The sequence below is a fragment of the Chiroxiphia lanceolata genome, chromosome 18 (genome assembly GCF_009829145.1).
Source record: "Chiroxiphia lanceolata isolate bChiLan1 chromosome 18, bChiLan1.pri, whole genome shotgun sequence".
In the NCBI taxonomy this organism is placed as follows: Eukaryota; Metazoa; Chordata; class Aves; order Passeriformes; family Pipridae; genus Chiroxiphia; species Chiroxiphia lanceolata.
Window position 1 is genome coordinate 13,322,210 of NC_045654.1, and position 13,118 is coordinate 13,335,327.

The 13,118-nt window shown below is 44.5% G+C and overlaps 1 protein-coding gene across 13 annotated transcripts in view; it reads left to right on the forward strand.

The window, feature by feature from the left end:
- The window catches only part of FBRSL1 (fibrosin like 1), a 509,379-nt gene that overhangs the window by 135,604 nt on the left and 360,657 nt on the right, over positions 1 to 13,118 (forward strand). For all 13 annotated transcript variants that reach the window (XM_032705870.1, XM_032705864.1, XM_032705872.1 and 10 more), the window contains exon 2: positions 1,518 to 1,715. In XM_032705870.1, the coding sequence (XP_032561761.1) occupies positions 1,518 to 1,715 (198 nt within the window). The remainder of the gene's footprint in view (positions 1 to 1,517; positions 1,716 to 13,118) is intronic.

A 13,118-nucleotide genomic window follows, 5' to 3' on the forward strand; every position in this document is an offset into this window, starting at 1 on the left:
TGCTAGTTATTTTAATTTCGGTGGTTTTGCAACTTGCTGTCTCTGTGTGTGCTTTAAGAGGAGGTCCAGCCCCACAGGACCCCTGTGCAAGGTGTACAGAGGTTGGGTACTGGCTAATTGTGTCAGAGCCTGGGTTGGAATTGGACATAGCTCGAAGTATTTTATTGCTATGGTTCTGATTTCAATGTCTCTGTGACCCCAAAGTGTCAGCACATCATCTCCCTTCCCAGGGAAGGGTAACTTTAAACAAGTGAGTGATTTGGAGTGGAATCAGCATGTTGCACACTGAGGCAGTCAATTCACTAATTAAAGGAGAGGGGGAGGAAGTAATCTGGAGCAATCAGCAGGGCATTTCATCCCAGTTCCTAATTTTCTTTTTTGTTGGGCTTCAGTTTTTGAAAGACTAGAGAGCTAATGATTTTCATGAGCTCTTTTGCAGTACTGAAGGTGTGTGCATTGATCTGAGCAGTTGCACTGTGAGCTCCCTTCACACAGGATACAAATATCCCTGATGTAATTGCTTGAGTTGGAAGCAAGGCATTTAGAGAAATATCTGTGCATGAAGTTGACAAATTTTGGCATAGTAAGCAGTGCTTTTAAGGTATATCCTAATCTGATGTATTTACCTCACATAAAAAATTAATTGGAATAGAGATTCTGCAAAACATTCCCGTAAGAGTTCAGGTTTTATCCTTGAGCAGTTAATAAAAGACATCGGGGAAAAATTTCTCTAGCTGTAGTGAACTAATGTCATAGTGATTTGACATATTATTTCTTTAACTCCTTTTCCATGCGGTGTGTGTGGGGAGAGAGTTTGGTACATTGTCACTGGGAGTTCAGCTTTCAGTCCTCAGAGATGCCAGGGATAGCAGGAGTAATTCCCTCCTCTGATCTCACTTTCTGATGTTAATCATTATGACACGACATACCCGCTTTTAAACTGCGCTCGGATTGTGTGTTACAGCCCTGATTCAGGGCAGACACTTAACACTTAGAAGTGTTCAACCTCTGTCGTGTGTTTGGATGCCATTGATCTCTCTGGCTCAGGGAATGTGGTAGGGCTTTAGAAGTGCCTTTCTCCATATGAATGCTGCTGCAAATCAGACACCGTCAGCCCCAAGGGGGGTCTGATGTGTTTCGTTCTGAGATCAGAAACAAAACAAAATAAAGCCCACCTCTGTTTCAGTTGAACAGTTAAAGGCTTCCCTTCAGGATTCCTGACTTGGTCATGTGCTGTTGACGTGTGGTTTCTGAATTAATCTGGAGTGAACTCATTTTCATAACCAGTTCCAGCATCTCTGAAATGAATCAAACACATAGCCTGGAGAGTATTCATCCTAATCTAATCTAAAATTACTGTTTGCATTGTGCATACCTAATTATTCATCCTAAGTCATCTCTGGAAGGAACACGCTGTCTTGTTTGTGTTTTTATTCAATATTTGTACGGCTTAATGCTTAAAAGTAGCCTTAAAGAACGTGAAGAACTTACGATTCTGGTTTTTTCCTCCTTTACAGAAGGACATGTCGCTAAAGCCTCAGGAGAGGAAGGAGAAATGGGAGAGGCATCCAGGAAAGAAACCCAGAGAATCTGAAAACTGTGTGTCTGCTGAGCCGAGTGAAAATGGCCATAACAATGATGCTGGGAGCTCTGAGAGAGAGGCAGAGAGAGGCAAAGAGCGGATGAAGAAGAAACTCCCCCTGAAGTCCAAACAGGTAGGAGATCACTTCTCCTCTGAAGCAACCATGTCATGGCATTGGCCACTGTGAAACGTTGTCCTTGCTGGTAGGCTGAGGTTGTTCATGTAAATGGCTTCTCTGGTAACTTGTGCTGGTGAAAACAATGTCTCTTAGAAGACTCTTGGCCAAGTGCACAAACCCTGTGTTGAGGGCAGGTTTCATAAGCTGAAATGGAAGATCAGGTGTCCTGGGTAATGTAGGAAGGAAGGAGCAGACCTCCCTTGTATTCTGCAGCTTTGAGGCAGTGTGGTGATTCATACCATAGGTTTGTGGCTCTTACAGTCTTAGACACAAAGAGAAATCATCAGCTGATCAGAGCCTCCTTTGGGGAAGGTGTGCTTGTTCATGTGCACCTGGAAGTTGCAGACATGGCTGTGTCCATCTCAGGAATCAAGTACCCCCAGAACAGTGTGTTGAGGAGGAGAGACTACTCAAGTATTTTAGAAGTGGAGGGTCAGTTTGGAGAGAGCTGTGCTCTGGGCTGTCTTTTCTCTGTGCCCTTCTACAATGTGGTGGAGCATGAATGAATCAGGAGCTGTCATGTGGGAGGGGACGATTGCAGAGACTCAGTTTGAGCCCAGAGGTGACAAAGAAGAGGCACTGAGGCTGGCAGGCTCTTCATCACCTCACTGCTGCTCAGCAGGGAGGTTTGCTGGTGACTCTGTGAGAATTCCTTGGTTTGCAATCCCCATGGCACAGCAGCATCTATCTAGGGACACTTTCCCAGTTGTCTGTTAACTGGGAGCCAGTGGGAACACCAGTGTCCTTCCAGCATTTGTTCTGAGCTAGGAAGCACACTGCAATGAAAAACTGGTTTTTATTCTCTGTGATGCAGAGAAAAAGAGCTGTTTAGCCCAGGCACAGCTTTTGTTTCGTGGAAGTGATCCTGTACGTGTGCCAGACAGGGAAAGATTGAGTTGTCCAGTTACTGGAATTGTTTTTTCAGACTTGCAATATTGTAGGATTTGAAAGAATCGTTAAGGTTATCTAATGTAACCCTCCACATAATTCTCCACCACACACAGTCTTTTGGGACTGTGTTTTATCATAGTGGTTCAGAAGAGCTCATCACATTTTAGGTTAGAAATTCTCATGGTCTACTCATGACCCTGCTCTTGTGGTGGCTAATTGTTCTCTTTAAAGCAGACTTTTGTTTTCTTCCTTTTGATTTAAAAAAAAAATAGTTGGAATAATTCAGTACAAATAATTTATGTAAAGATGTTAGTACTTTTTCTGCTTGCAAACATTTGGGTAGCAAATCATGTAATCATGCACTCCCAGGAAAATATTTGCCAGGTTTGTTTTCTTTTAACTCCCCATAGTGATACCAAATGGTTTGGTTTTAGACTCATCAGTGTCTATGTAGTTAAGATATATCAAGTTTCTTGATTGGTTTTGGTACTAGTTGAGTGATAGGATTTCAATTCCCCCCTGGTTACAGGTGCAATGAGCTTATGCACAAACTGTGCTCTGTGCCAACTGAAATGGTTTCTGATTATGGATGAATAGATGCACATTTTAGTTTCTATGAAAGTCTGAACAACTAGGATCCTTTTCTTGGCTTCCAGACCCACAAACCCAAGCATGTATTTCACCAGAAGTGCCTGGGTTTGATATAAAATATTCAGAAGCAAGAGTGCTGGATGGTATTCCTGCCTGACACTTACACCAGGATTCTGGCATTGTGCTTCCTCAGCTCCTCTGCCTCTGTAAAGTGTCAGGTTTTATATTTAAGTGAAAAGGCCCCAAACAGCACTCCAGCAACCCTTGGAGTATCCATAAAGCTCTGGTCCTCAGAGTAACAAAACAAATGCTCATGTTGATGCAACTGAGAGTGGAGCAGATTATGGTGGGGACAGGGAGCACAAAGGAGCTCATTAGGTCTCAGTTGCCACCAAAATCTCCCTCACATGGAAGCTTGGCTGCAGTAAATGCTGCTTTTCTACTGATTGGAGTTGTTTCTTCTGGTCTAAAATTATGCTGCAGGACTTGAGAGCGTGGCAGGGGTTTGCACTGCTGGGGATGTGAGAGGCAGGGGGGAGGTTCCCTGTTCCTGCAGGAGGAAAGGGTTGTTAGCAGTGACATCTTCTACATGAAATTTAAAACTCAGTTTCATGTAGTTCTGACCACTAGGGATTTCATGACACTTCTTCAGAAACCCTTGGGGGCAAGAGTTTTTGTTGCATTGGCAAACTCCAATTTCTTTCATTATACGCTGCTGCCTTAGTTTACCAGACAATTTAGACTGTTGGTATTTCAGCTTTGAAAAATGAGGACATGGTTATCTGTTTCTTCTGGCTAGTATTTGGCTGCCATGAGTGATTAAATAGGGGATTTGCTGCCACATTCATAAAAACCTGAATTCATCTTTCATTGTTTAATCTTTTTGTTTTCCCTTGTGAGGATAAGTAACAAACTCTAAAAAGAGCAAGGAGCTTGCACAAAGCGTATGAAATAAAGGCTGTGATGAGTGACTCATTAATACACCGTGCCTCTCTAAAGGAGTCACACTTAGAATTTATCTTTTATTGAAAAGGGAGGTTTTTTAAAATACCTTCTATTATCCTAGCTGGTACAGTTCTGAAAACCAGACAAGTTTGGGGGTCTGTAAGGTTGATGAAAGTAGCAGCCAAATCTAAGCTACATAAACTAGGCTATTCTTAGTTCAAACTAATTATGCAAATGATATAGACAAGTTCAATAATTTTTCCTTTTTAGTAACCACAAAGTTCACACCTAGAATTCTGGCATTTCCTGCCAAGCTGTCTAGACAAATTGGCTGTAATATTAAGTTTCCTGGAATTTGAGGGATGATTTTTGCAATTCAGGGTTATTAAACATAGGTTTATACCTCATTTGGAAAGCTTATTGTAATTAATGCTAATTATATTGAGATGTTGCTTAGAAATTACTGTTCAATTTGAAGCTTTCCTTATACTCTCATCCCTTCTCTTCACAATGCCACTGAATTGTCATCTCTTCTACGCAGCCTCCTCTAATAAATCAAATTGGGCATTATAATTATGGTATTCTGCTAATCCTTGTAGAGAGGTGCAAAGTGGTAAGCTGATTTGAGTGCCAGGTTGTCTGCTTTGTTTAGAAAATTAGATTAATACTTCACTGCATTTGACAAAGCATCCAGATTGCCATTTGCTCCTGAATATTTGGTAGTTCTGTACCTCAGGCTATGGGGAGAGGGCTGTGAGAACCAATCTGTCCTTTCCAGCCTGTTACTCCCAGCCATGTATAGAAATCATTCAAACACGTTTATCTCCTCCTGTAACCCAGCAGAGGGAGAAAAGGGCATTTCAAATAGTTCCAGGTCCTTTGGTCAAAGATTTGTCAGGATTTGTTGGGGCTGCTCTCAAAACATGCACACAGGGAGAGGTGCTGATCTGAAACTGCTGCTCTGCAATGGGGATCAACAAAACCTCCTGCAGCCATCAGGTGTGTCAAGGAACGGGGAAGTGTTGGAAGCTGGGGTGGATTTTCCTGTAGCCAGAGTGGCCTGCAGGAAAGCTGCCCCTCTGACAGTCTGCAACTGCCTCCAACACAGGAATATTTCTAGGAAATTAAGTCACTGCCTTTTCAAAAAGCCATGTCCAGGGCTAAGCCTGTGGTTTGTGGAAGGGAATCCCCACCCCAGCTGCAGATAGTGCTGGTGGGGGAGAGCAGCCCTTCACCTCTTTGGAAGGGCTCCTCTATGGCTAGGGGTATAAATCATTTAGATTAAGTAAGAAGTAGGTATAAAATGAAGCATTTTAGTTTCAGTGCTTCCTTGTGTGTCCTCTGTTGTTCTGCAATTTTTTGGAGAAGTCACCCCTTGAACTTGGAGTCGGCCTTTGATGGTTAACCTTAGCTGAGCTGTTCTTCTCTTTCTTAGTGTCATTTTTGGGAGTTGCTTATTCCTCTGAACATCTGAGCACAGTAGATGTAGAACAGTTGGGGGTTTTGTTGGGTTTTTTGACTGTTTTTTTTCTAAATTATTTTCTAATTTTTTTTTCTGAGTTCCAGGACCCGTTAACCTTTCTGTACACTGCCCCCCTGAAAAGAGTTGGGGCTAATAGGAAAGAGTTGCTGGTATTTGCAGTTACCTGAACCTCAGGCTCCGTGGTTAGTCAGTTTGGGAGCGTCACAGTGTGTTGAATATATTTAGATGTTAAATGTGGCTGCAGTAGCACTCTGTTCTGCAAATAGTCATTTGTCACGAAGATTAGTGTCTTACACCTCCTCCTTCCTTTTCTCACCCACTGTTTAAATCACCCGAGATGAGGAAGAGTCTCAGAGAAGCTGAGGAAAACAGGGTGGTGTAGCACGTATTTAGTGCTCATAAATAGCCTGTTGGGTTTGGAGCATGGGAGGAAAGGGCAGGGAAGATGATGGGGTCGTGTTGCTCTGGAGGTGTGACATCTCTGTGACTTCAGCAGGTCTTCCTGGAGGGAGGGAAAGCAGAGCTAATTCCCCTGTCTCATTCACTCTCCGGCCTTCCTCAAACTGCTGAGCGTTATTGATGATTAATGTATATTGTTGCTGTGGCTCTTGCTGGACTGGAACTGCTAAATTGCGTTAACAAGTCTGATTACCTATTCATGTGGTTTTTCTGTGATGCTCATCATCTCGTTATCCAACATTCAGTGATGGATATAACACCCTCCCTGCCCCAGGGGGAACACTGCTCTGGGTTCCTGCTGAGCCGAGCTGAAGGCGATACACTGACTCATTTTCCGTCCGGGATTCTCACTGTTTCCTCTGATGTCTCGGTGAAAATTGATAGCTCATCTTCAAACCAATTACATCCCCTTGGCCCCGTTTGTGTGTGGTGGTGGTACCCAAAGGCTGTGGGGCTTTTCCCAAGGTAGAGAGAGACAGTCTAGAAGCTTGTCTGGCTAATGAGGTGTTCGGTGTGGAAAATTTCCTTTGGCATCATGTTGCTCATGCTGATGGTTGGGCAATAGGAGCATGTAGCTGCTTGAGTTCAGAGTTCAGAGACTGAAATGTCCCTTTCTTAGCTGAGGCTCAGCAGCCACATAGGAGAGTGAGTCTGAAAAATAACCCTTTGTCTGTAGGCCAGAGGACATGGATATGCCTGTCCTTCTGTGTCTTAGTAATGTAGTGTTTGGAAGCTGAATTGTGTCTAAGAAGGTTATTCTGTTACCTTCAGTATCTCAGGCTACTAAAAGCAAATGAATTCTAGGCAGCTTACAAAAAAAAAAAAATAAAAGAGAGAAAGAAAAGAGAGGTTGCCTTTAATGTGGGTTTTGGGGATTGGTTTGGTTTGGTGTGTGCTGCTTTGGTGTTTGCATTGCACTGCTTTTGAACGCTGAAATTATACAAACTTGTCTCTCTTTGTTTCTAATTGATGTTACCCTTTTTGTTAGCAGATATTGTTATTTAAACGTCCTTTGAAACTAAACAACAAAGCAAAAGGAAAAACAGTCCGTTTTCTTTTAATCAGGAAAACGTTTGCTTAGTGTATTTCTTAAAACCAGGATCCATTTCTACCTTTGTAAGTACAAGAATTTACAGTCTGGCCATGAAAGCTCTGCACAGGTTAGTTTGAGGTGGGCATTCCTGATGGCTGGAAGGGCAGGGCTGTTAGGGCAGTGCCATTCCCTGCCTGGACCCTCTGTGCCAGTGTGGCCAGGCTGGCTGGAAGCCCGGGAGGTGCCTTCACCTGGAGCTTCGGTTCCCTCCAGCTTGCAGGTTGTGGTGCTGGGCTCCAGCACAGCCTCCCCGAGGACAGACTCGCTCCTGCCCCTGGGAGAGGTGTCTCTGGCTCCAGAGCTCCTGACGAGGTTGTGGTGCCGGGCCCTGTCCCGGGGGATTTTGGAGGGGTCCTTCTTTCCAGCTGAGTGGGGCTGCAGCCCCAGATGGCCCTGCCTGGCTCTCTCCCGCTAATCTGCAGGAGCAGAGACTTCCCAGCTGCCCGGGAAACCGCTGGGGAGCGACGGTGCAAAGTACTGAAATGGGCAACACGGCATTTAGGCATTAGGTTTGCTAATCCAAGGCCTAAAATCAGCCTCATTTCAATCAATAGCAATCTGTTTGCACTGTCAGGAACTAATTTAAAAATCTGCTTTAAGTCCTGGTTAGGCACTTGGTATTCTGTTTTCTGGATCAAAGTAGAGGGGAAGCAGTGGGCATAGCACAGCAGTGGCAGGAGGAGGAAAAATCCTTTGTAAATAAAAAGTGGATGTTTATTTCCCAAATGAAACCCTGCTGTTACGAAGGAGTGCTGTTGTTTTTGCTAAATTTATCCAGGAATTCATCAAGATTCTTGAAGTGGCCTTAGAGCCCACTCTGCAGCAGAGGGAGAACTTTGCAGTGTGTTCAGTTTGTTTAAAATGCTGCAGGAACATTAGGCCATTAAAGTCTGCATTATAGCTGTGACACAGGTAACTTCATCATGGGATTGCAGCCACCTTCTTAGAGCTACAGCACAGCTTCCATAATGGATCTCTGTAACACACTGTGCTTCAGGAGTGGTGCAAAATAGTACCATAAACCCTCTGGGAACTACGACAGGAGGCAGCCTTTGCTTAAGCTGGAAAAAATGTATTTCAAAACCTTCTGCAGTTCTGGTAGGGAAGCATAAATTGAAGAGATCACGCTTATTAGAATTGGGGGGTGTCCAACTATTTTTAGACTAATGCCGAAGCATGAAACAGAAGCATATGCTGGATTTTACTACACCACAAACATTATTTTCTCAACAGAGTGATGTAAAGCATGTTTTGGCTGATGAAAATGTTGTATGTAGGAGAATAATGTGGCTTTGTCTGTCTCAGCGAGTAGTGAAACACTTGCTCGTCTGGACCTCAGGGTTCCCCTTTTGTAGCTGACCCTCCCTTGCCAGTATTGCTGCTCCTTGTGCCCCACTTGTCCCTGTTTTTGTAGGGCTCTCCTGGTTCTCCCAGAGAGGCTCAGCTGCCTCTGAGTGCAGCTCCTCAGTGTGCCTGTGCTGGGCTGGGCAGAGCCTTCTCCCCTGGCCAGCACCTTCCTGCTGCCACAGGCTTTGCTGGGGTGGGTGTCAGAGCCAGCAGGGCTTGGGTGGCCACGGAGGATGGGGGTGCAGTGTCTTGCCATGTGCAGTCTGCTCCCTGCTTTGTCTATAAGGATCATCTTGCTGCTGTTATGGCATCGACCCTGCCGTGTTCAGAACTGGACCCCACGGCTTAGCCTGTGGCACTGCCTTCTGTGTCCCTGCTTCTCCTCTTCTCCAAAATTCCACTGTCCCCACTCCCCTCTCCCACTTCACAGCATCTGGGCAGCAGCGATGTGTTCAGGCCTCCAGATGGCTGCTGGCATTTTTAAGATGTGTTGGAGCGGGTTTAGAGAGCACAGTGGTGAAAGCACTGGATGTTACCAGTGTGTTCTGTGCTGGGACCTCTTGCACCACCTGCAGTGGAGCTGAACCGTGGTGTCTGTGGGGGCCTTTTGTCTCCATCTGAGCTCCCCCTCGGAGGGGATGTGGTGGCTGCAGCCCCAGTGAAGTGTGGCTGAACAGACCTCTGTACCTGGAGACACACACAGGCATTGCCTAAGCAGAGCAATCCAGAGGAAGCCTCTCAGAGCAGCTCTCACTGCGCCAGACTCATCCCCAGCAAACAGGGACTTGCAAACAAGCCTTGATCTGACATTTCTGGAGGTTTCAAAGTTAAAAAAGGTCAGAAGACTCAAGTGATGGGAAGATAGTTAAGCCCCACTGGTACAGTGTAAGGAAGTGATGTTGTATGTGTGAGAACAGTCAAACCAGGTATAAGATCCATGTTTTAAAACTCTTGGTCACCTTTAACTTCTCTGCCTGTAGTTAGATGACTGATAAGGACTTTAGGTCACATTTGCTTAAATGTAGCCTCAGACAGGAGCAGAATAAAGGGAAACAAAGCGATCCCCTCTCCTCACTGACAGTCTGTAAGTAGCTGTGAATGAATCTCTTTCCAGCGGCTTCTTTTGAAAGGGAGAAATAAAAAGGAAATTTCATTGCTGTCAACTTATGTGGCATTAGACACTGTAAAAAAGGTTGTTGGTGGTCATTGGTTACATTGTTATAAAAGAAGAGCTAAATGGTTTGTAATTTAAAGAAGGGGATTTAATTACATGAAGTAATTTACAGGAAGCTATAACTGCTTGTATCTTTTTCTCTGTTGAATTTAATTGGTTGACACAATGCACAAAGTCCTCTTTCCTTCTTCCCTCCTCTCTTTTTTTTGTTTTATTTGTATATTTCTTTTGGAGAAGAGAAGGCACTGAGATGGAGCACTTCTGTTGTATCTCGTGATTTTAGCAAGTTGAACAATGGAGCAGTGTTTGAGGAGATTCTGAGCCTCGGCTGGAGGTTCTTCTTGTACATCTCTTCAGGGCACTGAGACAGGACTTGTTCCAGGTGTCCTCTGAGGTGTGAAGAGCCCTTTTTTCCAGGTTCAATGCTGATGCTGCAGGAGAGATGAGGACCCCGAAGAAGTCACAGTCTTTTTGGATATTGTTTTTCTGATTCAGATGAGAGGTGTCTCAATGGTTACTTCATCTTGATTAAAGCACTAGTTGCCTAATATTTTAGCTAACTTTGAAGAGGTTGGGATCTGTTACCTAACTGTAGCTCCTGTTCTCGGGCTTGCACCACATCTTCAGTGAAATACAAGGCCTCTGAATGGTGGCAGGTACAGTGTAGTTCCTTATCATCATCCCTGTAAGTTTTGGGATGATCACAGGTATTTTTTTTTCAGTGTGAAATAAGCCTAGTAGGTGCAGACAGCCAATATTCTTCCCCTATAGCACACTTACCAGTGTAATATCTAAACCATCTGTGCTGCTGCAGTCTAAATCTGAGCTGATTTAAAACAAACAAAATGACATCCCACTGTCACTCGTGGTTGAGGCAGGATGAATACCTTCTTCATGAGGTGCTGTTACTGTCCACTTGCAGAACTTGTCCTTGCTCACAGCTGGCCCTGGGTCCCTGCTGGGATGGGTGTGCCAGGAGCTGCAGCAGGATTGCTTTGGCAGCTGCCAGTCTTTGCCTGAAGTCGTTCAGTGGCACTGGTCCAGCTCCCTTGGCTTTCCTCATGGAAGTGGATCAGAGATGGGGCTGTTTTCCACCCCTCAGTTGCTCTTGCCTCACAAACTGCAGCCTGGGGCAGTGTTACCCACATCCCCCAAACTCCTCCTGTCTGAGTCCTTCAGGGAGATGTTTCCATGCTCCTGCCTGGGGGATGGTTTGCACGAGCTGTTGGGAACATAGACAGCCTGAGCAAGCACAGCTTTGGTTTGAAGACACCTCTTAGGTAAAATAAGCACTTGCATTTTTGCTTTAGTCCTTCAAGCCAGGTTATTAGTGGCTGTTCAGGTGAATGCTGCTGCACCATTGTTTGGGCAAAGTCAGTCTGTTTTCTCTAATGTTTTCTGTAGAAGAAACTTTAAGAATGAAATAAAGCCAGAAGGGGGTTGTGATAGATTTAAAGCTCTTCCAAACTTACCAGTTGAGGGAGTCCTTAGGCATAGTCAGGAATGTATGTCTCTTTTAACTCAAGGGCTGAAATATGCTCTGTCTGTATGTAGGTTTTTCCAGCTGTTAGCTCTCTAAATTGATTCTAAAATTTTTTGAACCTTGAAATTAATTTCTTTAAAAAAGATCCTAGCAAGGAGGATAGTTTAGGAATTGTATTTGTAAACTCTTACTATCATTACATGCAAAAGTTGGGGCTGCTTTTTTTTTCTTTCTGGTGGCTTTCTCTCAATTTTCTTTCTTTGGAGCTGGAGTTGTTGAGATTAAAAAAAACAAAGTATTCTTTGGGTAGCTGCTGGATTCTGAATGTTGGTATCTAAAGTCAGTTATGCAAATATGCGCAGGGTTTTTTAATTTAAAAACAAATCTTTCGTCTTCACTCTTCCACATTCCACTTTCTTCTGGTTAAAGGGTTTCATTTTGGCACTAGGGAAAGGAGCACAGGCTCCATTCTTCCTTCAGCTGCAGATCCATTGCCATTTAAAGCTGAAGACTAGCAACAGGTTTCATTTTACTCTCTCCAATGTTTCCTCTTACAGCTCTGCTTGACTCATTGACACCGAATAGTAAAAACAAGGAAAAAACCCTTTCCAGGGGAAGTCTTATCCACTGGAATAATACTGCTAAAAGAATCCAAGGAGGAGGTGTAATGGATCAAGTAGTGGACGCTGTCCAGGGAAGCCAGAAAAACAGTGCTGTGATGAATATGAATAGCCCTCTGATGCTGTAACATCGCAACCTCTTGGAAGGTGGTGCTGGATCTCATAAAGTTGTCTTTCTGTTGTTTCTCAAAACTTTTGAGTGGTCATAGGGAAATATTTTATACTTTAACATGACGTTTATTGGCTGTAGTGTCAGTCATAGGTATCTTTTTGGAGTTAGTGCCACAGTCCGTGTAGGATTGGAGATGGAGGTGGCTCAGCTGCTCTGTTGTGGAGTACATCTGCAGCTTTAACGTGAAAAAAAATGAATGTTCCAGTTTCCAGCTATATTTCAGCTCATATGGAGCAATTTCAGTGTGTAAAGGTGTAAATGGGGATGACACAGAAGAAAGAGGGTCATATTGCAAGTGTTGCCTGAATTGAGGGCTTTGAACTTGTTCCACATTTGTACATGTGCTCTTTTTCTTCCGGGTGCAGACTGCAAAAACCAACAACACAAAACTAAACCTGTTATTCTTTGCTTACCACGTAGGAAACAATCCTAATGGCAGAGGACAAAGTTGAGCTGCACAGGAGCCATCCTGCAGAGCTGGGTTCGGGGTGTTCCCGGGTGTGTCCGTGCCCTCCTGTCGGAGGGGCTGGCAGTGGGGTTGGCTCCGTGCCACTGGAGATTTGCTTCCCCATTTTCGTCTCTCGCTTTCCTCACGACTGGCTCGTTTTGTTCATAAAGCAGCTTGTAATTGAGTGTTTGACAAAGAAGTGTTTACAAGCAGTGTTTCTTGTGCATAACTGCCTAGCTGAGGGGAATAACAATTTGGGCCTGAATTTCAGCCCTCCTTTGTCACTGTCGGATCATCGTCGGTGGCGGTGCTGTCTCTGCTTAAAGAGAAAGATGGATTGGAATTGTTTCAGGGCATGACACCCGAATGGGAATTCGTGCTCTTGGAAGAAGCTGGCAACTGTTCCCTGTGGCCTGTGCTCTTTCTTTGTCCTTGTCTTGACTGTGGACCACACCAAGGTGTGTGCCAATTGATTGCCATCTGCGGTGACTTCTGGTTTTTTGGAGATGGAGTCTGCTAATTTAGGGGGAATTTTATTCTGGGCATGTGAAATGTGGAGGTTGGAGTTCTGCCAGGTTTTAAGCCTTCTCCAGCCATCGTGTGGGGTGAGATGCTGTAGGCTGTAGCTGTCCTAATCTGGGAACGTGGTTGG